The 24235-nt window shown below is 45.4% G+C and overlaps 1 protein-coding gene across 1 annotated transcript; it reads right to left on the bottom strand.

The window, feature by feature from the left end:
• Positions 1-297: 297 nt before the first annotated feature.
• Positions 298-22786, bottom strand: LOC123376183 (flavin-containing monooxygenase 5-like). The gene is made up of 8 exons (XM_045028002.1): positions 22655-22786; positions 14379-14567; positions 11895-12057; positions 10337-10479; positions 8646-8845; positions 6116-6471; positions 4273-4345; positions 298-652 (listed from the first exon to the last, which is right to left on the bottom strand). Exons 1-8 carry the CDS (start codon positions 22784-22786, stop codon positions 298-300), a joined length of 1611 nt encoding a protein of 536 aa, XP_044883937.1.
• Between the last annotated feature and the right edge of the window lie 1449 nt (positions 22787-24235).

Genomic DNA, 24235 nt, shown 5'->3' with positions numbered 1-24235 from the left:
AAGTCCAGGTGTACAGAGAACAAGACCAGGTTAGTATGGCACACAGTGGTGAGGAGTTAGTCTAGCACTCCCTGGTTCCCAAAGATGGATCCAGTGACTCTTGCAAATCTCCTATTTGTAGCGTACTCACCTCTAACATTACCATGACACCTCTAGGCCGGGCTGCTTTGAGCAGGAAGCAAACAACAAGCCATGGAGAGCAAGCGAGATAGTGATGCAAAGCAAAGGCCAGTTTAACATTACGGCTCTTCTCACTCTGCAGCTGCATAGTGGCCTTGGAGACCGACACATGGACACTTAAAAATAAGCACAAATGGCAGCAATAAAAACGAACAGGCCCATTATTTTAATGCACAGAGAGGAGACCAGGCAGCTGTCGTTCTCAGAGTGGGTTTTCAGAGCCCGAGTTTTTGTGGCCCTTATGATGCGCTGTCTCTGGGTCAGGATGCTATTCCTAGCACCATCCCACTTCCCCGGTCCAGTCAGACGGAACTGGGCTGGTGTGCATGGGCCAAAGAACACTTCCAGGGCCAGCTTCGGATCCGTCAGGAAGAGAAACAGCAGGTTGGGTTTCACACTCAATAGGGAGGCGAGTTCATCCACATGATCAACGTACTGCACCTGCAGGGTAATGTGCTGGCTCGGAATGTACCTTGGGACAAAGGAGAAAAGCCATATAGACCGGCATCGGTTTGAGGCTGAATGTTTACTTAGACATGTCTGAGACTATTAGGATGAGATCCAGCTCTGACCTTCCCCTGAGGTAAAAATGTTGAGACCTGTGGCATGTTGAAAACTATAATCTACTACTTTAAATGTCAGGGAGCATTTCCTGGTCCTGCTTGCAAGCTGGGAGTTCTGAGGGAAGCAAGTGATCAGAATTAGTCTGCAAAGAGCCAGACTAGAACAAGGCAGGTGAGTTGAGCCTCTCTGCCTTTGGGAGCAGCCTGCTTTGTCTCATTCTGCTTTTGGCTTCATGTGTTATGGTCCTAGATTCTTAAAAATAAAGTTTTGTTACATTGCTACCTTCCAGCAGGAATATTTTATGTTTTTATCTAACTTCTCTGTGTGCTGTGAAACTTAACAAGATCCAGAACTGATTTGGCTCTTCTCTAGTTCCAATCAAAATAATCAAACAAATATTCTGCAAGCATCATCTTGCACCTGACTGGATGCATTATGGGCTTGATCCAAAGCCCACAGAAATTAATGGAAATATATACACACACTGACTTCAGTGGGCTTTGGATCAGAACCTATACTACAGGAAATCTCAGTCAATGAGCCTTTACAGAGGCACATGTAGCTCATCAGTCCTAAAAGACACTAACCAGCCACTTGTTTCAGTTGGTGAGCTCATGTACACTTGCCATGCTGTTTCTTCACTCTGTGTAGCTTCTCTGAGCAGGCATGGTATTAAACAAGAAACCTTTGCAGGATCAGGTCCTAACTGACTATGCAATGGAAGCAGTGAAACTGACAGACATATCATGATGTGAAATGCAAAAACCGAAGAACAAACTAGTTTTCTCCCCTTTCTTTCAGCCACTGCTCTGAGGTGTTACATGTAAGAGTGGATATAAATGTGGCTAGAGATGTCATTTTCAAGTTAATTGGGTTCCTTTAATTGAAGACAATCAAACCCTTAGCAAAAACAGTACTAAACAGTTGAGTTACTTAGAACAACCAGCTTCTAAACAATTAGCTACCCATAAAGCAGGCATCTTCCAGCATACTTCACATAAGCAAGGCCTAATCTGTTATCCTTTCACGTCTAGGCAGGACCCCTAAACTGATACCCCCATTGTTGTGAAAAGTGCCATATGATGTTAACAACTACAGATGGGCAGGACCTCAGCTTTTCATCTCAGCCCAAATGTGGATGTCAGAAAGCCATAATTATTAGTAGGCCGTTAACTAAGTAAATAGCAAGAAAGACCAAACTGCCTACTGCTGAGCATTTTCTTTTTAATGAGCTTGGTTATCTAATGTAGTTATGAGGAGGAGGGAAAAGCTACTTTGTTAAACCTTGGGACGTTTGCTTTTCCAGCCCACTGAATGGATAGGAGAAAGTGTTGCTTGTTTGAGAGTTGTGCGATAGCCATATACACGTGAATAGTAGGGCTGGCCGGAAAACAAAATTTCCTTCTTATGAAAAAGAAATCAGAGCTTTCAACATTTGTTTGTGTTCTGCAATAGAATGAAAAACTGGTCCTTTCTACAGGTTTTACCAAAAAATGAGAACTCCCATTCCCCACCCAGAATAGCCACTAGCTCAGTGGTGAGAACACTTGCTTGGAATGTGGGAGATTTGGTTCAGATCTCTGGATGGAGAATAATATTGATGGGGAAACAAGGCCTTGGTGAAATGAATGAAAATGGTGAGGTGTTTGCTGATTTTGTGGAATGAATGACCTGCTTGTTGGAGGAACAATTTTCTTGATTTTTGCAGGCAATATCAAAGTGTGGTCCCACGCCCACAGAGATATGCAAGCTTAAACACATGCTCTTCGGCCTATGTGTAGTTAGTAGGACTGAAAATCAATACAGAGAAAACGAAAATCACAAGAATCGATACACAACAGCAATGACACTTTCCGGGATTGAGAGGGGATGTCCAACAATTCACATATCTTGGCAGCATTGTACGCAAAACAGGTGGAACAGATAAGGACATTAAACCATTAAAGCTAAAACAGCAAAAGTCGGTCATGCCTTCACAACCCTAAAGCCGATCTGAAGAAACAGAAATGTTGATCTCCAAACTAAACTCTGAATATTTAACACCACAGTAAAGCCTGTCTTTTAGTGTACTGTGCTGAAACTTGGAGACTGATCAAGACTCTACTAGCTGAACTCCAAATGTGTATAAACAGCTGCCTTAAACAAATCCTTAATATCAGATGGCCAGAAAAAAAATTATCAGATGAAGAGCTTTGGAAGAGGATGAAACAGAGACTGATAGGACAGGAAATCATGGTACAAAATGGAGCTAGTTAGGACACATATGGGGAAGGAACTGAATAAAATAACAAGATAGGCACTGAACTGAGATCTCCAGGCAAGAAGCAAAGGGGTATCTAAGGACAACTTGGAAACACACAACAGGAGAAGAACTGAAAGTCATCAGAATGGCATAGCAAGACACTAAGACTGCAGCAGGAGATTGCAAAGATGGAAGGCAGTGGTGAAGATCCTATGTTCCGCATGGAATAAAGAGGTTATAGTAAGCCATGTTCATGTCCCTGCTCCAAATCTGAGTCTCCTGCATCTCAGGTTAGGAGACCAAAGGGCTATTGGCTATCCTGGGCTTTCTTCACCATAAGTGCCATCCTGGAGCTGAGAAAACTTCCTGATGAACTTTTCATTGAAACTGCTACATTTTGGTGAAGTTTCGGTTTTGATGAATCTGAATTTTCCAATTAAAATCTGTTTTGTGGAAATATTTCCGGCCAACTCTAGTAAATAGTCAGTTAATAGATGAGGTGCCACTAGGTGGCACTCAAGAATATGTAGCATAGGTCCTGTGTTTTGTAGGCTCAATAAAACATACTGAGCACTGGAAATAGCTTCCTCTGTGCATCTCTGTACATCAGCACTTAACACTTAACAGATTGGGCCTGATTTTCTTCTAATTTTCTCTGGTGTGAATCAGGAGTAACCCCACTGAGTCAATGGAGTGACACTGGAGTAAAAGCAGCGTAAGCAAGATGAGAATCAGGCTTTAAACCTCTATCAACCAGTCTCTGGGCCCTGAGTCCTCAGAAGATTAACATATGCCATCACAGCATATCCAAATTTCCTTCCTAGGGCACACAGAAATAGAGATCTGGGTATCTTCCTCCTCCTCCTTTTTTTCCTAGTGTATGACCAAGCTGAAGCACATTTTTATTTGTTTGGTACTTGATAGCTAATAATAGCACCAGTCAGTCATGGGCAATACAAAACCCAAATTCGGACACTGCGGAAGTTGTAGAGATTCCGCACGGGTGCTGGAAAAGAGCAGCACTAGTGAGAGACACACAATACGCCTGGGCAGGTCCATCTGTAGGGATTGAACCAGGGAACCTAAAACAAAAGGCTCTATTACTTGAGCCAAAGGACTGCATGCCTTAGCTTGTAGGTGGGAAGAAACTCAAACCCCTTTAGACAGTCCAGCCACTAGGGGGAGGCAGAGATACACGGCTGCATTACAGAAAGAAGCTACGGTTGCCTTGGTCACCACTGCTCACCATGATCAACATTTTATCATTCTATATAATAGTCTCCTACCGTTTCTCATTCTCCTTTATCTTCTTGGCAATGTCGGCCATCATGTCATCTAGTGAAGGTAACTGAAGCAGACCTGAGAAAGCAGGATATTTTGTGTTTAGACAGGGTGATTCTTTCTGGATCTCCAAGCATTTTACAACTTCAGATAAGGGATGCTTCACAACACCATGGTGTCTATTTTTACTTGCCCTTTACAGATTGGTAAAATGAAGTGGAGAGCAGTTAAGTGACTTTCTCAAGGTGACACATCGAAGCGGTGGCACAGTTGTCCTTAAACTGAGCTTCCTATAACCTGAACAGGGAGATGAACCAGAGATTCCATGGCGTTGACTAGGAACCATGTTATCGCTCATCTATTTTATACACCCAGCTACTAGGGTGATGGGTGGAAGCACAAAAATATAAGCAAGACAGACAGGTGGAGCTGGGGAAAAAAGCCAGGGATCCTGACTTCCACTGTACTGCTCTGCTCACAGGACCACACTTCCCTTCTAATAGGGCACCACTGAACAAGAATCTTCCCCCACTTCCCAAGACTGGGAAACTTTTTGTTTGTTCCCTTCCTTTCACCACATAGTTCAACTCAGGTGCATCATCTGCTTTATAACACGGTTCCTTTGTTAAGTTTTGAAACTGCCAATGCAGGGGCAGATGGCAAGTGGCTTATATTTACCCTGTTTGGGAGCTGCTGAGACCCTACTGACCCTGCGTCAGTAGCTTTAGCAGAATGCACAAATCCCCAGGGTATAAAAGCGGCCTGGCTGTGCCTCCTCTTGCCCCCATTGTGCTCAGAGCCTGCCAAGATAGTAGCTTAGCTACAGCCTAGCTTCCTATCCAGTTCAGATGGTTCCCCTAGGCTAGAGAGTAGCCTGCTAAGTATATGGCCTGTAGCTGGTATTGATTAGGCTGACGTGATATATCCAGATTGCTTGAATCTCAACTTTAAATGAAATAAGTTTCTAACCCTTGTGACTGCAGAGGTACTTTCCAATCGTAATCCGAATGTAACCAGTGCAGCAATATCTGCAGCCAGTCTGAAACAATGACTGAGAGGGGTAAACTCCCCTGCTAATCACCTTGTCATGCCAGCTATAAAACCCAGTGATGACCCTTCAGAGTCAACATTAACTATTGCATGGCCGCTCATTGAGGAAATGGAAGGGGCAAAAGGCGGTGAGAAGCCAAGCAGGGTGGGAATTGAGATTAGTTGCAGGGAAGGAGGTGCAGATGGAAGAACAGAAGAGAGACATGAAAGGGGAGAGAAATAGCTAATGGAGGATGAGGCAGGAAGAGAAACAAGGAACAGGAGTAGCAGTGGCCTACCAGGAAGTAGATTGACTGAGTGATGAACATGGCAATAAGGCACTGAGCATATAACTGAACATTAAGTTAGTAAGTAAAGGCAGTATTTACCCCTCGATGACCCCACACTGATATCTGTAAGAACAACAGTCACTCTTACGCAGCACTTTTCATCGTTATATTCTGCAAAGGGGTAAACTCCGCCCCAGAGAGACAAAATGATGTGCCCCAGGTCACTGACAGGGCTGTGATGGAATCCAGCATTCCTGAGTCCCCGGCCACCACTCTAGCCACTAGGCCACACTGCCTCTCTTGATTTGATACCCTGGCCCATTGGGCACTATCAAGCATGGATTTCAGCCTTCTTCAAATCAGCCTTGCATCCCTGCTTAGCTCTTGTATTGGGTCTATGCTGGTCTATATAGGTTCTCAGACTGGGTTGTCACCATAAGTATGGGAGAGGCTGAGAAATGTATGGAATGCTGCTGGGAAGTGTTAGCAGAGTGGCAAGCAGAGAACCTCTGGTGCTCATTTTTCTTACCCTTAAAGACCCTGGTGGCCCAGCGAGCTTGAAGCTCCGCAATGGGCATGATGGCCCCCAGTGGCTGGAGGAGCCCGATGATAGCCAGTGTAGGCTTCTCCAGGTGTGGAGGGAAGACGAACTTATACAGGGGGACACGGTTGTTGTTGACTCTGAGGACATTCTCCTCCAAGAAGGGGAAGGAGAAGTTGTATCCTGTAGCAAAGAGCACGATGTCGATGTTCTCCTCCCGGCTCCCGTCCTCAAAAATCACAGCTGTGTCGGTGAACTCCTTCACGTTGGGCTTCATCAGCACCCGGCCAGAAATGATGGCATTGGGCAGGTCATCCCCTACGATCGGGTACTTGCTGAGAAACCTGTAAGGTCAGGAAGGAGCAGAGAACTGAGTGTGAATAGGCTGTGCTGGGTTAGAATGGTGGAGACTCAAAAGAGGGTACGATTGCAGTGTGAATAGCTATACCTGTCCTAGCTTTAATCTAGTGGTATGTCTATGCTGCAGTTGAGATGTGTGACTGCAGCACATGTAGAGATACCTGAGCTAGCTTTGCTCTAGCAAGTTCAAAGCTCACTAATGTAATAATACCGGGGTAGCTTCAGCAATGCGGGGTAGCAGTATGGGCAACCTGTTCAGGTATGTACCTGGGGTCCTGGGGTGGGGATTGTACTCAGAAGGCTAGCCCCTTCACTGCCCCCACTGCCATGGCAACATTGCTATTGCTACCTGTCCGTTTGCCACATTCTTCCATTGCTTGTGGTGATCTAGCTAGAGCAAAGCTAGCTCAGATCTGCCCGCCTAAGCTGCAATCACAGCTCCCAATGGCAGTGTAGACATAGAACGAGTAACAATAGCAGTGAAAGCAGGGTGGCGCAGGATTGCACCCTTACTTACCTTGGGTACTTACTCAGGCTGCCAGCCAGCCTGTCCTGAAGCCTTGTCTGCCATATCTTCACTACCGTTGTTACATCTGCCTGCTAGATTAAAGCTAGTGCGGGTATGCCTACCTGGGCTACAGCCAAACCTGCACTTTCAGTGTAGGCATGTGCTAAGGGTAAAATTGTCAAAGATACCTAGATTTATTAGGCACCCTGTCACAGGGGGCAGTGGTCCCTGAGCACCGTCTACTGGTTGAGGGTCCCAGTACTTAGTACTCCGACACCATTTGAGCACAGAAAGCACCCATGTGTAAGTTTATTTACTAGTCTTCCAAATAACTGTCCACAATCTTCAAGCAAACCTTAATGTACCACTTCTCTGCACCGAGTTCTTCAGGGACTCAACTCCCTCTTCCTGGGCAAAGACCCTCATTGCTCCTTTGCCAATGAAAGTCAACTAAAATGATAGCTCCCATCCCAGGGTAATCACAGTCTTTCCCAGTCCATATCTGCCCCTCCTTGGCGCTACCTTCTTTCCAGTGGGTTCCAGGCAGCTTCCTCCTGCTACTTCTGGTTCTTTATTTCTGGAGACACAAGCCGTGGGCCACCTCCCAGGAGCCTAGCCTTGCCCCAGGGCCTATCCTAGCCCCTTTCTGGAGCTGCTCATTTGCCGCATTCTTCCCTCCCTGCAGCTTTCTTCTTGCTCTTAACTCCAGTGTCTCCATGCCCCTCATTAGGGCTCAGCCTCAGTCATCAGGGGAGCGGACCCACTTCACTTACAGGGGCTGGCCACCCTGTGGCACACCCTGTGCCAAGGGGGTAGAGTGTCTAAGCCCCCTGGTGGGGCTTCTCTGCCTAAGTTCTTGTAGACATGATAGTTGTCTAGTGCTTAGTGCAGGGAATTTAGAGAGAGGACTCCTGATTTCTGTTCCTGGCTTGGCCAGTGACTTGATTTGTGACCTTGGGCAAGCAACTTAAAAGTCTGTGAGGGACAGACTTGAGCTGCAAAGTTCAGCCCTGGATCTTGAGTCTGTGAGCATTCCTGTCCTGGGCTGTGGATCTCCACCTTGTGGGCATCATTTTACCAGCCTGTGAAATGGGAACGTCACCACTCACTTCCCTCACAGGAAGTTTGTGAGGCCTCATTCAACCACGCCCAGTACAAGTCCAAGACACTATGCAAATGCTCACGTGGCCAGCCCCTCCCACTGCTGAGGTGACACTCTATTTTTAGCATTGTAATTTGACCAGAGCTAGCACGGGTACATCTACCTGAGCTGGGAATTACCTCCCCAGCCTGAAGTGCAAAGTCACATGTTACAGTGTCACCAGCTCTCATGATTTTATTGCAAGTCTCACGATATTAGAGGTTTTTCTACAAGTCACAGCTGCAGGAGTTAAGGGATCAGGTGGGAACCTCAGCTTTCCTTAAGAAAAAGTACATCTCTAGTCCTCATGGTATGAGGAAAAGCTGGAAAACGTGACCCAACTGCACCCTAAAGCCTAAAATCCCATTGACTTTCAGTGAGACTTTGGCTCCGAAGTACCTAAGTCACTTTTGAAAATGGGACTTAAGAAACTAAGTCACTTAGGATTTTTGGAAAATTTTACCCATAAAATGCCCAGGGCTGTGAGAGTCCTGAAATAGAGGCATTACCTGAATTGAGGTTTCAGTCCATAGTTTTCATGGTTAAACCTGGCATTCAGCTTGTTCTCCCCCCACCGGTTCATCAGGTACAAAGGGATGATGTGGCGCAGCATATTTTTAAAGCGTGTGAAGTGTACCACGTCGAGGGGGAAGCCGTCGTCAGAGACGCGATTCACCACCCAGGCGCCTGTCCTGGTGCTGAGAAATACCTGCCGGAAGAGATGCAGAAATGCAACAGGTCAGGGCTTTTGCTCTTTGTTCTGTGCCTGTACCTGTCTGCTTGCAAGGTGCTGGTTGCTTGGGGTTAGTTTCATTGCTAAGCAAGTAGTATCATTTGGGGATATCATGGTGGGATGGCTTCGCCTCTCTTTTATGCGAATAAAAATGAATATGTTTTACATAAAAAAAGACAAAATGGATCCAATCCTACAATCCTTTCTCAGGCAAAAATCCCACTGAATTAATTTATTATCATCATTTGTATTCCAGTGCTGCTTTGGGGCCCAACTCAAGGATCTGGGCTCTCTTGCGCTAGGTGCTGTACAAACAAAAGTGATGAAGACAGTTTTCACTCCAGAGAGCTTGCAGTTTAGAACGAGGACAACACACGATCAGTGACGAGACATGTGGAAAGGGGGGGAGGTGGGATAAGGTAACAGTAAGATGAACAGGTTTTGAGTATCAGACTGTAATTTCTGCTTGCCACTTGCTTATGGAAAACTCTCGTTGAGATGGCTAAGTAAAGATTAGGAAACTGCAGGATTGGGGCCCATTTTAAAAGACTAAGGACAAAATTCTTCTCAGATTCACCCAGTAATTCTCACCAAGGATTTCCTACAAAATTAGGGTGAGCAGAGCAGCAGAGAGGAGATCCACTGAGTTGACCCAACAGTAGACGTTTGCCCCAATTTGTTACTCTCCCTTTTAAGTGCGGCTGTAACTAAATCGGTTTTCCCAGATAAATGCCTAGCAATTCCTTAGGCTCTCTGCTTCCCTCTCCCAGTCCAGGGGAAACCCAGTGAATGTCTGTGGTAGTTCTGGGAATCAAACAAGTGGACAATAAGCCATGCTGAGTATCTGAAATCACTTCAGTTTAAGACACTGCCCCTTTTCTTTTATTTACAGCTTCCTGGACACAAATTGCATTCTGAAGACCTTCAGAGGTCATTTGGTATCCTACAGTGATGGTCCAAAACACTGCCTCTTACAGTAGACCCTGATCCGAAGCTCATTGAAGTCAGTGGGAGCCTTTCCACTGACTTCAATGGGACTCAGGTTGCGTCCAAGCTGTGTTATGCTCTAAAGTGACTCTAAGGCTAAGATGTATTTGTAAAGTGAGATCAGTTACAATTTCTGCCTTCTTACCATTTGCATGGCAGTGGGTCCATACTGAGTTGCATGCACTGTTAGCATGGGGCTGGGCTGGGCACACGTGGTGTACATCAGGAATAAATTTAGCTCTACAGCTTGCAATTATATTATTGGGCCATTACTGTCAGTACTATCCTTACATGCTGCAAGATGAAGACTCATTGTGAATGGAACTTGTGCAGTCATATCAGAGTCAGCATAGGAAGGAAAGTCTTCAGCAGAGACTCGGATAATAACAAGTCTTATTCATACCCAGTAGCTAAATAAAACAACTCAGCACCATCCAGCCTCTGAGGCTGAAATTGCTGGAAGGTGATAGCCAACAGTACCTGTTTGGTTGTGTGACTGAGATCCAAACTAATATCTACTCCAGAATTTCCCAAGCCAACCACAACCATTCTCTTGTCCCGAAATTCTTCTGGATACTTGTATTCCCGGCTGTGCATTATTTTTCCTTTAAACTTCTCTACACCTGCAAGGGGAGAAGAAACCAGAAGGTGAAACCTCAGCCAGGAAGTCATTATATAAAAAGGAGCACTTCTACACCTGGCCAAGATGCATCTCCAGTGCCTGGAGAGGGTGTGAGAAAGTCCATGGAGAGGCTCTGGATAAGGGAATATCTCCATGAAGGAGAACAGTGTCTGTAGGGTCACTACGAGGGTGTGTGTATGGTTTTTAGATCCACACACAGCAGGTCTACGTGCCCTAAGGGAGGAGAGCATCAGGCCATAACTGAAACACCTCTCAGACCTAACTATAGCTGAATGTTGCCCAGAGACGTGGGCGCCCAAAACTTTGCTTCTGGTTCAAAGGCTTGTAATCCATCCCACCCCCCACCCTCCCGCCCCCAGCTCCCTCAGTGTCCAAGAGCAGAGTCCTTCTAACTGGATGTTGCTTTTGGGTTAAGGACTCAAAGATTTTTGCCCTCAGCACAAAATGGGACAAGACCTAGGGAAGGACAATATACATGAGCAGAGTGTGCTTCTGCTGACCCTGCCTCCCTCTATAGTTTGAGTATCAGAGGGGTAGCTGTGTTAGTTTGGATCTGTAAAAGCAGCAAAGAGTCTTGTGGCACCTTATAGACTAACAGATGTCTGTTAGTCTATAAGGTGCCACAAGACTCTTTGCTGCTTCTATAGTTTGACTAGGCTCAAAATGAGATGAAGATTTCTAACCATCTGAAGAGTGAAGTTCTGGAACAGCCTCCCAAGGGGTTCAACGGGGGCAAAAAAAATCTATCTGGCTTCAAGACTGAGCTTGATAAGTATATGGAGACGATGATATGATGAGACAGCTTACAGTGACATCTGGCCCATTGGTGATTGCCAATAGCAAAAATCCCCAACTGCTGGAGACGGGACACTAGATGGGGAGGACTCTGAGTTACTACAGAGAATTCTTTCCCAGGTATCTTCCTGGTGGGTCTTGCCCACATGCTCAGGGTCTAACTAATCACCATATTTGGGGTTGGGATTGGCAGATACCCTGGGCGTAGAGGGGTTCGCCTTCCTCTGTTGCATTGGGCATGGGTCACTTGCAGGTTTAAACTAGTGTAAATGGTGAATTCTCTGTAACTTGAAGTCTTTACATCATGATTTGAGGACTTCAGTAACTCAGCCAGAGGTTAGGGGTCTATTACAGGAGTGGGTGGGTGAGGTTTTGTAGCCTGCAATGTGCAAGAGGTCAAACTAGAAGACCATGACGGTCCCTTCTGGCCTTAAAGTCTGAGTCCATGAGCTGAATTCCTTTGAAAAGATTCACAAGCTCTAGGGCTGCTTAGCCACCCTTAATAGCCCTCTTATCTGAACCACTCCAGTCTGTTCATTCCCAGTTAGAGCAGGTCACATCCCAATCACTAATAGTCTTGATACTTAGTATGCCACTGACCTGGGAAGCATTCCAGGGGTAAGTAAGGATCTATGTGGTGGCCAGTGCAAACCAAAATGGCATCGAAGATGGCCGAATTCTGCTTCCCGTCTGTCTCTGTGACAACATCCCACTGGCCAGTGGTGGAAAAATCGGAGCATTTTCTTATACTGAGCACGCTTGTCTAGAAGAAAAGCAGACAGCCCCTTACTTTGGCTTGGCTTTATTTTGTTCCTCTATTCATGCTGAAGCATGTGGTCTGAGAAAGCCAAGAAGCCACACACCCCAAAGCCAGTCAAGCAAAGGAGAACTGACTGAATGACAGCGTATGCAGGTGTATTTGGAGGCATGGAGAAAAGTACAGGGAAACCAGTATACATACTAATATACCGGGAACCAGCCATCACAGTTTTGGGGTAACTGCACCTTTGACACCCCCCTTCACGGTCTGCTCCAGGAATACCCCATGTCACCTCCCTCTGGGCAGAGACCCGTGTCCTTCCTTCTGACCATGAACTTTAGGCTACAGCCCGTCTGCACTTCCCTGTGTTTTGCTCAGCAGGTCTGACTAAAGTCCAGCCCTTGTGCTTTGCTCCCTCTCCAGGGGCTATGACCAGCATATGCCAGCGGTTACCAGTAACTGGATAGCTCTTTCAAAGCAGAGTACATTTATTTTAGGATAAAAGCATTACAGAGTACATATAAAAGAAATGAAAGAGTCTAAATGCATATTTAAGCTTGCCAGTTTCCCCATCAGTCCTGGCAGATTCCAGTCCTTCCAGCCCTTCCTATGGGTTTGGTCCCCCCCACCCCCTTGTACATATGGTTACATCCATTTGCTGGATTAAAATGAAGGCTTGTCTATCAAGTCAAGCTGGCCCTCTATATCCCAAGCTCTGACTCCTGGCTCTCTTGAGCCTGACTCAAACCAGTATATGAAAACCACCCAAGCGGCTGGTTCTTTGCTGGAGCTATTTACAGCTCCTGGGACTTCATAATTACCCACCCCCTCCTTGATTCTAGTTCCTGGCCAGAGTTTGGTAGACCTGCCCAACCAGCCAGATGACAATCCTTGGCTCACAGAGATCAAGATAATATGTACAGATAACATTGAGGAAGTTAATACAACAGTCCCCCAAGATACTGCATGTGGTTGTAAATATCTGTCTGAGGGTAAGGACAATGTGAGTAATTCAGGACATCAAAGCTAACCACTTGCTCTTGAGAACTGTGTCATGGAATTGCTGATAACCACAGTTGGTCTGGGGCTTGGTTTTCACTTCTCATCAGAAAAGTTATTTGTCACTGACGTTTTGCTTGGGGGTGTGATGCTGGCAGGCCAGGTGCCCGCTCATGCCAAGGCCCTAAGGCCAACTGAACACTGACAAATGCATAACTGGAAACCAGTCTGGCTCACCTGTGTGTTAGTATTGTTAAAATAGACATCAGAGTTATAAGAATGTGTTTAGTGCTTGGATTTTATTGAATGATTGCAAGTTGCTGCCTGCATTCATCTCACTTATAACATCTGTATTCCATGTCGTAAGGTAATATTTATTCATCAATACCAGACAAACCATTGTGGAACATCAGAGGACAAAAGACTGTGTTAATTACCCTCCCTAATGAAGAGATGTGCAATTGAATTCCTCCCAACAGTTGAATTTGCAACTCAACACAGATGAGGGAAGGAATAAAAAGCCCTAACAAGGAGGAACTGTATCTTTTATGCTTCTTGTGCTTTGAAGGGCAAGGATTACTACGCATGAGCAAAAGATCCCCAGGCCTGGGTTAACCCTAAAGGACATATCAAGCTTTTTATCATAAAAGCTGCTATTACTTTTTGAAACTTAAGATTGGAACTCATTTGTGTGTTTATGTTTACCTGCATTAACCTTGTAATAAATCTTTAGATGGTTTATTATAGGATTGGCTATAAATGTTGGCTTTGGTGTGAGATCGAAGGTGCAACTGATCTGGGTAAGTGACTGATCCAGGGAGTTACCTGAATATTGTTGTGATTTTTGGTGGAAGGCAAAAGGCAAGCTTGCCGAGGTGGCAAGATAGATTGGAGTACCCAAGGGGACTGTCTGTGGCTTCATGTTAAGGCTGTTAAAATGCCTGAGGAGTTTACACTTGATACATGGTTGATGAGCCAGTTTGGGGTTTGTGCCCTGCTACTTAACAGTTGCTCTGAGGTTGGTACTCATGCTCATGAACTACTGCAGGACAACTTGACAGAGGAGCAGGGCAGGAAAATCTTTTTGAGTAGCTCTAGATGTCCTATCTATTGCTACTATCCAGCCTTCCAGGAGAGCTGATCTAATTCAGCTTTGCTGAAATATCACCACACAAGGCATTGTTTGGTGTCCGTGTCACATAATGTCATGTGTGATAATATCGCAGCATCCCATGCAATGTCATCAAATTTATTGCATTGGGGGAGCAGTTAGCCCCCAGAGCTGCACTTTACTTCCACACCTCCAAAGAGATGTCATTTCTTACCTGAAAGCGTATGTATTGGAGAAGATCAAAATGTTTGGTGTACATTCTGAAGTAGTCCATGACTTTGCTGTTGTGCATGTAGTTGGGGTAGTCCTCTGGGATGGGGAAATCGCTGTAACCCATCATTTCCTTGGAAGTGTTAATGGTCACAGATTTATAAATACTAGCTTTCCAATCCGTATCACACTCCTGCAGGAAACAACCAAACCAGGACAGGATTTTCAAATAATGTAGTCCAGAGGCAATACAAAAAATTTCACCATTCAAGTTTGCGTGACATAAAAACATCCCAAAGTTGGGATAAAAAAAAATAATTGGAGATATACCAATCTCCTAGAACTGGAAGGGACCTTGAAAGGTCATTGAGTCCAGCCTCCTGCCTTCACTAGCAGGACCAATTTTTGCCCCAGATTCCTAAGTGGCCTCCTCAAGGATTGAACTCACAACCTTAGGTTTAGCAGGCCAATGCTCAAACCACTGAGGTTAACTCAACCTCATTCATGAGGCTGAAAATCTAGGCTAGAAATTTTATGAGGACAGATATGCTTATACTATTTCACTACTTCCAATTCCAACCCCAGCTGGAACCCAGAAGGGAAGAAGCAATGCAAAAAAAGAACGAGCAAACATTTCTAAACCTGTCTGGCTTGGATGTGATTTGTGTAATGTTTTCGAGGGAATGGGAGTTTTGGTTCAATGGACACTGTTCACCTTTCACTGTGAATACTACCCTTGGAAATGGAGTGAAACCTGAAGATTTCAGTCAAGATTGTGGACACCATATTTTTACAACAGAGGGAAAAATTGGAGTCATTGGCAGAATTTGTCAATAGCGAACAGGAATTTATGCCCCCCCCCTTATATATGAATTCTGAAAACTCCTTATATCATTCTTGACAAAAATAGTCATTCAGCTTCCCCTCCACTCAAGCCAATCTTACAGGGGTAGTACTCAACAGGACTTAAACCACAACAGGTGAAGGTCAGGAATTTTCAAGCCCACATGTATGCTGTGGGATTTGAAATTCCCCTCAAAATTATGCCTTCCTGAAAGTAAAGAGCAGTATTGTTCACTACAGCTTCCAGTTGATAGATACTAAATATTCCAAACAATTTGGCTGTGCTACATTATTGTCTCAGAAATCTTATTCAGCCAGGTGGTATCTACTATATTTCACGTAGAATATACTTACAATGATCACCTTTAGAATGAAATCAAGACAGATGTTTTGTTTTAGCTAGAGTTTTCTAGATTGTAAAATATCAGAGGGGTAGCCGTGTTAGTCTGGTTCTGTAGAAGCAACAAAGAATCCTGTGGCACCTTATAGACTAACAGACGTTTTGCAGCATGAGCTTTCGTGGGTGAATACCCACTTCTTCGGATGCAAGTAGTGGAAATTTCCAGGGGCAGGTTTATATATGCAAGCAAGAAGCAAGCTAGAGATAACGAGGTTAGTTCAATCAGGGAGGATGAGGCCCTGTTCTAACAGTTGAGTGAAAACCAAGGGAGGAGAAACTGGTTCTGTAGTTGGCAAGCCATTCACAGTCTTTGTTTAATCCTGAGCTGATGGTGTCAAATTTGCAGATGAACTGGAGCTCAGCAGTTTCTCTTTGAAGTCGGGTCCTGAAGTTTTTTTGCTGCAGGATGGCCACCTTAAGATCTGCTATTGTGTGGCCAGGGAGGTTGAAGTGTGCCACAGGATTCTTTGCTGCTTCTACAGAACCAGACTAACACGGCTACCCCTCTGATACTTGACACCATGCAAGGCACTGCATTTAGCCGTATGGAGTGGAAATCCATCAACCTCATGAAGAAACTTGCACAAATACAGACAGATATCATCTTCCTTTCCAAATGTAAACGGATGGACATCGTACCTAATGGACTAAAAGGTAAAAAATCCACTGCTATCTACATACTACACAGACCACAGTGAGAGATTATGCCATACTCTATCAAAGAAACTGAGGAACCACCTGATCAGCATCCTATACAGCAAACAAGAAAACATCAAAAAAGAGCTCTCCAACCTGGAGACTCTCATCAATAACCAAACTTCCATACAAACCGACTTCACTAAAATAAGACAGGAGATCTACATTACTCACTTCACCTCTCTACAAAGGAAAAAGGACTGTAAGCTGTCTAAACTCCTACCTGCTACATGGGGCCACAACTGTGGTACCCCTAACCCACCCAGCAATATCGTCAATCTATCCAACCACACACTCAGCCCAGAAGAAACGTCTGTCCTATCTCGGGGACTCTCTTTCTGCCCTGCCACCCCCACCAACATGATACAGTTCTGCGGCGATCTGGAAGCCTACTTTCGCCGTCTCCGACTCAAAGAATACTTTCAGGACAACACCGAACAGCGCACTGATACACAGTTACCCTCCCACCAACAGCACAAAAAGAAGAACTCCACATGGACTCCTCCTGAGGGTGGAAATGACAGTCTGGACCTATACATTGAATGCTTCCGCCGACGTGCACAGGCAGAAATTGTGGAAAAACAACATCGCTTGCCTCATAACCTAAGTCATGCAGAACGCAATGCCATCCACAGCCTCAGAAACCATCCTGACATTATAATCAAAGAGGCTGATAAAGGAGGTGCTGTTGTCATCATGAACAGGTCTGACTACCAAAAGAAGGCCGCCAGACAACTCTCCAACACCAAATTCTACAGGCCACTTCCCTCAGATCCCACTGAGGAATACACTAAGAAACTGCACCATCTACTCAGGACACTCCCTACACCAACACTGGAACAAATCAACATACCCTTAGAGCCCCGACCAGGGCTATTCTATCTACTGCCCCAAATCCACAAACCTGGAAATCCTGGACGCCCCATCATCTCGGGCATTGGAACTCTCACTGAAGGACTGTCTGGATATGTGGACTCTCTACTCAGACCCTATGCCACCAGCACTCCCAGCTATCTCCGTGACACCACTGATTTCCTGCGGAAACTACAATGCATTGGTGACCTTCCAGAAAACACCATCCTAGCCACCATGGATGTAGAGGCTCTCTACACAAACATCCCACACGCTGATGGAATACAAGCTGTCAGGAACAGTATCCCTGATGATGCCACAGCACAACTGGTTGCTGAGCTCTGTGCCTTTATCCTCACACACAACTATTTCAAATCTGATGACAATATATATCTCCAGATCAGTGGCACCGCTATGGGCACCCGCATGGCCCCACAATATGCCAATATTTTTATGGCTGACCTGGAACAACGCTTCCTCAGCTCCCGTCCACTCACGCCCCTTCTCTACCTACGCTACATTGATGACATCTTCATCATCTGGACCCATGGGAAGGAGACTCTGGAAAAATTCCACCACGATTTCAACAGCTTCCACCCCACCATCAACCTCAGCCTGGACCAATCTACACGGGAGGTCCACTTCCTAGACACTACAGTGCAAATAATTGATGGTCACATTAACACCACCCTATACCGAAAACCTACCGACTGCTATGCCTACCTTCATGCCTCCAGCTTCCATCCCGGGCACACCACAAGATCCATTGTCTACAGCCAAGCACTGAGGTACAACCGCATCTGCTCTAACGCCACAGACAGAGACCAACACCTACAAAATCTCCACCAAGCATTCTCAAAACTACAGTACCCGCACGAGGAAATAAGGAAACAGATCAACAGAGCCAGACGTGTACCCAGAAGCCTCCTACTGCAAGACAAACCCAAGAAAGAAACCAACAGGACTCCACTGACTATCACATACAGTCCCCAGCTAAAACCCCTCCAGCGCATCATCAGGGATCTACAACCCATCCTGGACAATGATCCCACACTTTCACAGGCCTTGGGTGGCAGGCCAGTCCTCGCCCACAGACAGCCTGCCAACCTGAAGCATATTCTCACCAGTAACTGCACACCGCACCATAGTAACTCTAACTCAGGAACCAATCCATGCAACAAACCTCGATGCCAACTCTGCCCACATATCTACACCAGCGACACCATCACAGGACCTAACCAGATCAGCCACACCATCACCGGTTCATTCACCTGCATGTCCACCAATGTAATATATGACATCATATGCCAGCAATGCCCCTCTGCTATGTACATCGGCCAAACTGGACAGTCTCTAAGGAAAAGGATAAATGGACACAAATCAGATATTAGGAATGGCAATATTCAAAAACCTGTAGGAGAACACTTCAACCTCCCTGGCCACACAATAGCAGATCTTAATGTGGCCATCCTGCAGTAAAAAAACTTCAGGACCAGACTTCAAAGAGAAATTGCTGAGCTCCAGTTCATCTGCAAATTTGACACCATCAGCTCAGGATTAAACAAAGACTGTGAATGGCTTGCCAACTACAGAACCAGTTTCTCCTCCCTTGGTTTTCACTCAACTGCTAGAACAGGGCCTCATCCTCCCTGATTGAACTAATCTCGTTATCTCTAGCTTGCTTCTTGCATGCATATACAAACCTGCCCCTGGAAATTTCCACTACTTGCATCCAAAGAAGTGGGTATTCACCCACGAAAGCTCATGCTGCAAAACGTCTGTTAGTCTAATAGGTGCCACAGGATTCTTTGCTGCTTCTAGATTGTAAAAGTCATTTGCAGCTCTCCAAACACAGGAAAACAGAGAAAGGGCCCATTATTTAGTAGAAATCAGTGTATCTGGATATAAACAATATGCCTAGTTATTGTTCACGTTTTAAGAGGTGAACTGATCTCCATGTTTGGAGCTGAGAAGGAATGTCCCCTGGAGCATACTGACAGGACATGGATACTTGCAATTTTCACTTTCATTCAAGGATCTCAGTGTTTCCTGACCATCAAAAAATAAAACCTCATCTCACTCCTGGAAGGTAGGGAAATATTATCCTCATTGTTAAAGAGGAGTACAAAAGAATAGTACAAGCATGAAGGCAGGGCCGGCTCTGGCATTTTTGCCGCCCCAAGCAAAAAAACACCTGTGGGCCGGCCGGAGCAGTAAAGGGCGGGGACAAACAAACCTGCAGGCCGGCTGGAGCAGTGAAGTGGGGGCGGGACAAACAAACCTGTGGGCCGGCTGGAGCAGCGAAGTGGGGGGGGGGACAAACAAACCTGCAGGGCGGATGGAGCGCGGGTGCAGGAGGACTCCCGGCCCTGCAGATGTGCCCCGGGCAGTGGGGGTGGGGGGGGAGAGAGAAAAGGGGAAGCCAGGGCTTCCTTCAGTGGGGCGCTGCCAGGAGGGTTCCGTGCCGCTCGGGTCGGCGGGCAGGGAAGGATGCGGGCTGCCCTGCCGTGCTTGCTACAGACCTGGCACCGCTCCCAGCAGGGCGTGCCTCTCCTCTGCACTGCTGCCCCCTACAGGGCGGCAGGAGCAGCGAACCAAACAGAAAAAAGAAAAAAACCTGCGGGGGTGGCCGAAGCAGCGAATGCCACCCCTTGCAATCTGCCACCCCAAGCACGAGCTTGCTCGGCTGGTGCCTGGAGCCAGCCCTGCATGAAGGGACAAAATCAGAAAAGGCACAAAAGGAGTTAGCAAGTGACATAAAAGGAAATAAGAAGAGATTCTTTAAATACAATAGGGGCAAGAGAAAGATGAAGGAAAATGTAGATTCTCTATTTAGTGGGGAAAGATTGCTAATAACTGATGACGTCAAAATGGTTGAGGTGTTCAATGCCTATTTTGCTTCAGTCTTTGCTAAAAAGGTTAATGGTGACCAGATATTCAGAACAATTATCATCATCAAGGGGGAAGGAATGCAAGCCAAAACAGGGAAAGAACAGGTTAAAGAATATTTCAATAAAGTTACATGTTGTCTAGTCAGCAGGGTCTAATGGAATTCAGTCAACGGTACTTAAGGAACTAGCTGAAGCAATCTCAGAACCATTAGCAATTATCTTTGAGAGCTCATGGAGGACAGATCAGGTCCCAGAGGACTGGAGAAGGCAAATGTAATACCTATCTTTAAAAAGGGAAACAAAGAAGACCTTGGGAATTATAGACTGGTCAGCCTACCTTTGATATCAAGAAAGATAGTGGAACAAATGTTTAAACAATCAAGTTATAAGCATCTAGAGGACAATAGGGTTATAAAGAATAGCCAGCATGGATTTGTCAAGAACAAATCATACCAAACCAACTTAATTTTCGTCTTTAACATGATTTTAGTAAGGCTTTTGACTCAGTCCCACATGACATTCTGATAAGCAACCTAGGGAAATGTGATCTAAATTAAATTGCTATGAAGTGGGTGCTGAACTGGTTGAAAGACCACACTCAAGGAGAAGTTATCAATGGTGTGCTGTCAAACTGGGAGGGCTATCTAGTGGGATCTTTCAGGGGTCAGTCCTGGCTCTGCTATTATTCAATATTTTCATTAATGACTTGAATAACAGAGTGTATACAATGCTTATAAAATTTGCAGATGTCACCAAAGTGGGAGGGATGAAAGCACTTTGAAGGACATGAGTAGAATTCAACATGATCTTGACAAATTGGAGAATTGGTCTGAAATTAACAAGATGAAATTCAATAAAGACAAGTACAAGGTACTTCATTTAGGAAGGAAATACCAAATGCCCAACTACAAAGTGGAGAATAGCTGGCTAGATGGTAATACTGCTGAAAAGGATCTAGGGTTCACAAATTGAATGAGAGTCAACAATGTGATGCAGCTGTGAAAAAAATCTAATATTCTGGGATGTATTAAAGGAGTGCCATAAGTAAGACATGAGAGGTAATTGTCTTACTGTACTTGGGATTGGTGAGGCCTCAGCTGGGGTAGTGTGTCCAATTCTGGGCACTGCACGTTATGAAAAATATGCCCAAATGGAAGAGAATCCAGAGGAGAGGAAACAAAAATGATCACTGGTTTAGAAAACCTGACCTATGAGGAAAGATTTAAAAAACTGGCCATGTTTAGTCTTGAGAAAAGATGACTTAGGGGGGAACCTAATAACAGCCTTCAACTATGTTAAGGGCTGTTATAAAGAAGACACAGAGCAATTGTTCTCCATGTCCACTGAAGGTAGGACAAGTTGTAATGGACTTAGATCTGCTGCAAGAGAAATTTAGGTTAGATAGTAGGAAAAACTTTCTAACTATAAGGGTACTTAAGCACTGGAATAGGCTTTCAATGGAGGTTGTGGAATCCCTGTCATTGGAGGTTTTTAAGAAAGTGTTGGATAAACACCTATTGGAGACGATCTAGGTTTACTTGAACCTGCCTCAGCAAAAGGGGCTGGACTTGATGACTTCTTAAGGTTCCTTCCAACCCAACATTTCTATGATTCTATGATTGCAGCTGGTGGGGAAACGGAGGCAAAACATGATCACACAGGAAATGTGCGGGAGAGCAGGGATCAAAACTCCAACATCCTGATTCCCATGCCTATGCTCTAGCCACATGACCCTCCTAGGTTAATGCCAATAGGGTATGCATTAGACCTTGCTGGACAGTGCTTTTTATCCTCCCTGCTCCCCATGACATTTTCACAACAAATCATTTAGTGAATGTGATGGGGTGACGCGCCTAGAGAGCAAGGAGTGAGGGAAAGAGCTGATTCACTGGATGGGCTGTCAGTCACCCAGAGAGACCAGGCGGGGGCTTGCCATTGCCTGCAAAGGATTCTGGGTGATGAAGCCCTCTATAAAACTCCCTGCCTTCCAGCTGGGAGTCAGAGTTGCAGTGGGAAGTGTCATCTGGAGGAAGCTGGGCCTGCTGGAGTTGTGTTATGGAAGGTATTCCTAGTTGGTGCTCCCTCCCCCTGCCCTTTTTAATTTAAAATCAACCTTGGTATTTTGTTAAAATCCCTCTGAACTCCATCTCACTGCTTCATCCTTGCTGTTGATCACCACCACAGTCAAAACCCCAATTTAAAACCATATTGATAGAAAATGTTTGACCAGCCCTAGTAGGCGTACCTTACTCAATTCACTTCCCATAATGGCATGGTTCTTAGGCATTGGTGGATCTCTCTTATCCTCAGAATCCTCTCTTCCCTCCTCCATTTATGATATTAAAAAGGTATATGCAGAGAAAAATCATGCAGCAAGCAGTCTCCTTTGTCTGGGAAGCCCACTCTGATTTGAGGAACAACATTGCTGTGTATTGCCCCATGGAGAACAGGCATTTTCCATTGCAGTCAGCAATCTCTCTGCTCATTTCTATTTGAGAAGGGACATGTCTAGTTCTGCAGAAAGAACTGGAGTATTCTGAACCCCTTGGCTTACTATGCTGTCTATAATGCAAGACCCTGGAGACAAACTCAACTTACCTGGAACCGCCACAGTCCCCCGATGTCTTCACTTCTCTCAAAACATGTTGGCTGGAGTCCTTCATCTAAACAGCATTTAAGGGCTGTTAGGCCACTGGCCCCTGCTCCAATAACTGCAACTCTTTTTGCCATAGCCTTCTGTGCTGGGGAGGATAAAGCAGAGTCAATCCACCCCTGAGTAGTTCAGCCTCCATTCTCATCATCCAAGCCCAGTCTTCACGCTGCCTTACCTGAGTTTGCCAATGGGCGGCTGTAGCAACAATAGGCTTTTCAGGACTTCAGTCAAATATTTTAATTAATACTTAATTAAAGTCCCTCTAATTAAGGTTGTTTTTACCTCATCACCATTTGAGCAGAGAAAACCAATGTGGGGTGGTTTTATAGCTTTTATTAAAGAGCATGAACAGCTAGAAGGTTAACTTATTTTTTATGCTTCCCTAAAGTACTAAACAACATGAAAATTAGATTGAAATTACAATGTTCAATCTGGTATTTAGCTGCGACACTCTCAGCACCTTTTCCAGACTTGAAGTAGAGCTCAGTGTAGCTTGAAAGCTTGTCTCTCTCAGCCAACAGAAGTTGGTCCAATAAAGGATATTAGCTCACCCACCTTGTCTCTCTAACATAAATCAAGCTAGCCAATTCCAGGAGTTGACAATAATACAAACTACGAGTGGTTAACTAAAGGGAGAATAATAGGAGAACAGCAATTGGTCAAACCATTGCATGAGTACAATCAGTAATCAGATGACAAAGTTAACATACATCAGTGATTGAAATGGCTTGTTGGAAAAAAATCAGTTAAGGTTTGGAACTTTCCATATCATGAAAAGTCATCTCAGGGTCTGTGGCAAGGTTTGCTTTGAACCTAGGGCAGGGGTTCTCAGGACAAATTTTTTGGTGACCTCAGAGTGCAGCCCCCAACTCTTGCTGGTGGCCACTCTCACACTTTTCCCTAAAATACTTAATTAGCTTTAAGAAAAACAAATAAATATACACGTCCAAATCATTGTAATTTATTTATTGCTAGCTAGTAAATCTGTTGTAAAAAGCAATATTAACAAACATCAAAGTATCACTTTTCACCGAAGACTTACTCAGCCCCGGCAAGCCTGGGGACAAATTAAGCCCTGGATGGGGGGTCGGGGTAGGCAGTAGGGGCCAAGGGCAATGGAGTTGTGGGGGGCAGGGGAGATAGTGGGGGGCCGAATCTGCAGCCCCGTAGCCAGGGAACAGGGATGGAGCCTGAAGCTGTGCAGTCTGAGCCTGCTGTCCCACCATTCCAGCGGTGAAACCCCACCACCCCTGGGAAGATGGGAAACTCACTCGCTGCCTGCTCCTCCAGCGTTGTGCCCCAGCTGTCTCCAGGGCCCAACCCCTACTTGCAGCGCCAGCAGCCAACACCAAGGCGGTGCATCCAGGAGCAACAGGGAGCGGGAAGGGATGCTGCTTTGTCCCCCATCCCACAATCACAGCCAAGGAGACTGTGGCTGCAAGAAAAGCCACTGGTGGCCGCATTTGAGAAACACTGACCTAAGGTAACTTATATTATGCGCTTATGTGAATATGCTCTTACTGTTA

The sequence above is a fragment of the Mauremys mutica genome, chromosome 8 (assembly GCF_020497125.1).
Source record: "Mauremys mutica isolate MM-2020 ecotype Southern chromosome 8, ASM2049712v1, whole genome shotgun sequence".
Taxonomy (NCBI): domain Eukaryota; kingdom Metazoa; phylum Chordata; order Testudines; family Geoemydidae; genus Mauremys; species Mauremys mutica.
This window is presented reverse-complemented; position numbering and strand designations above follow the sequence as displayed.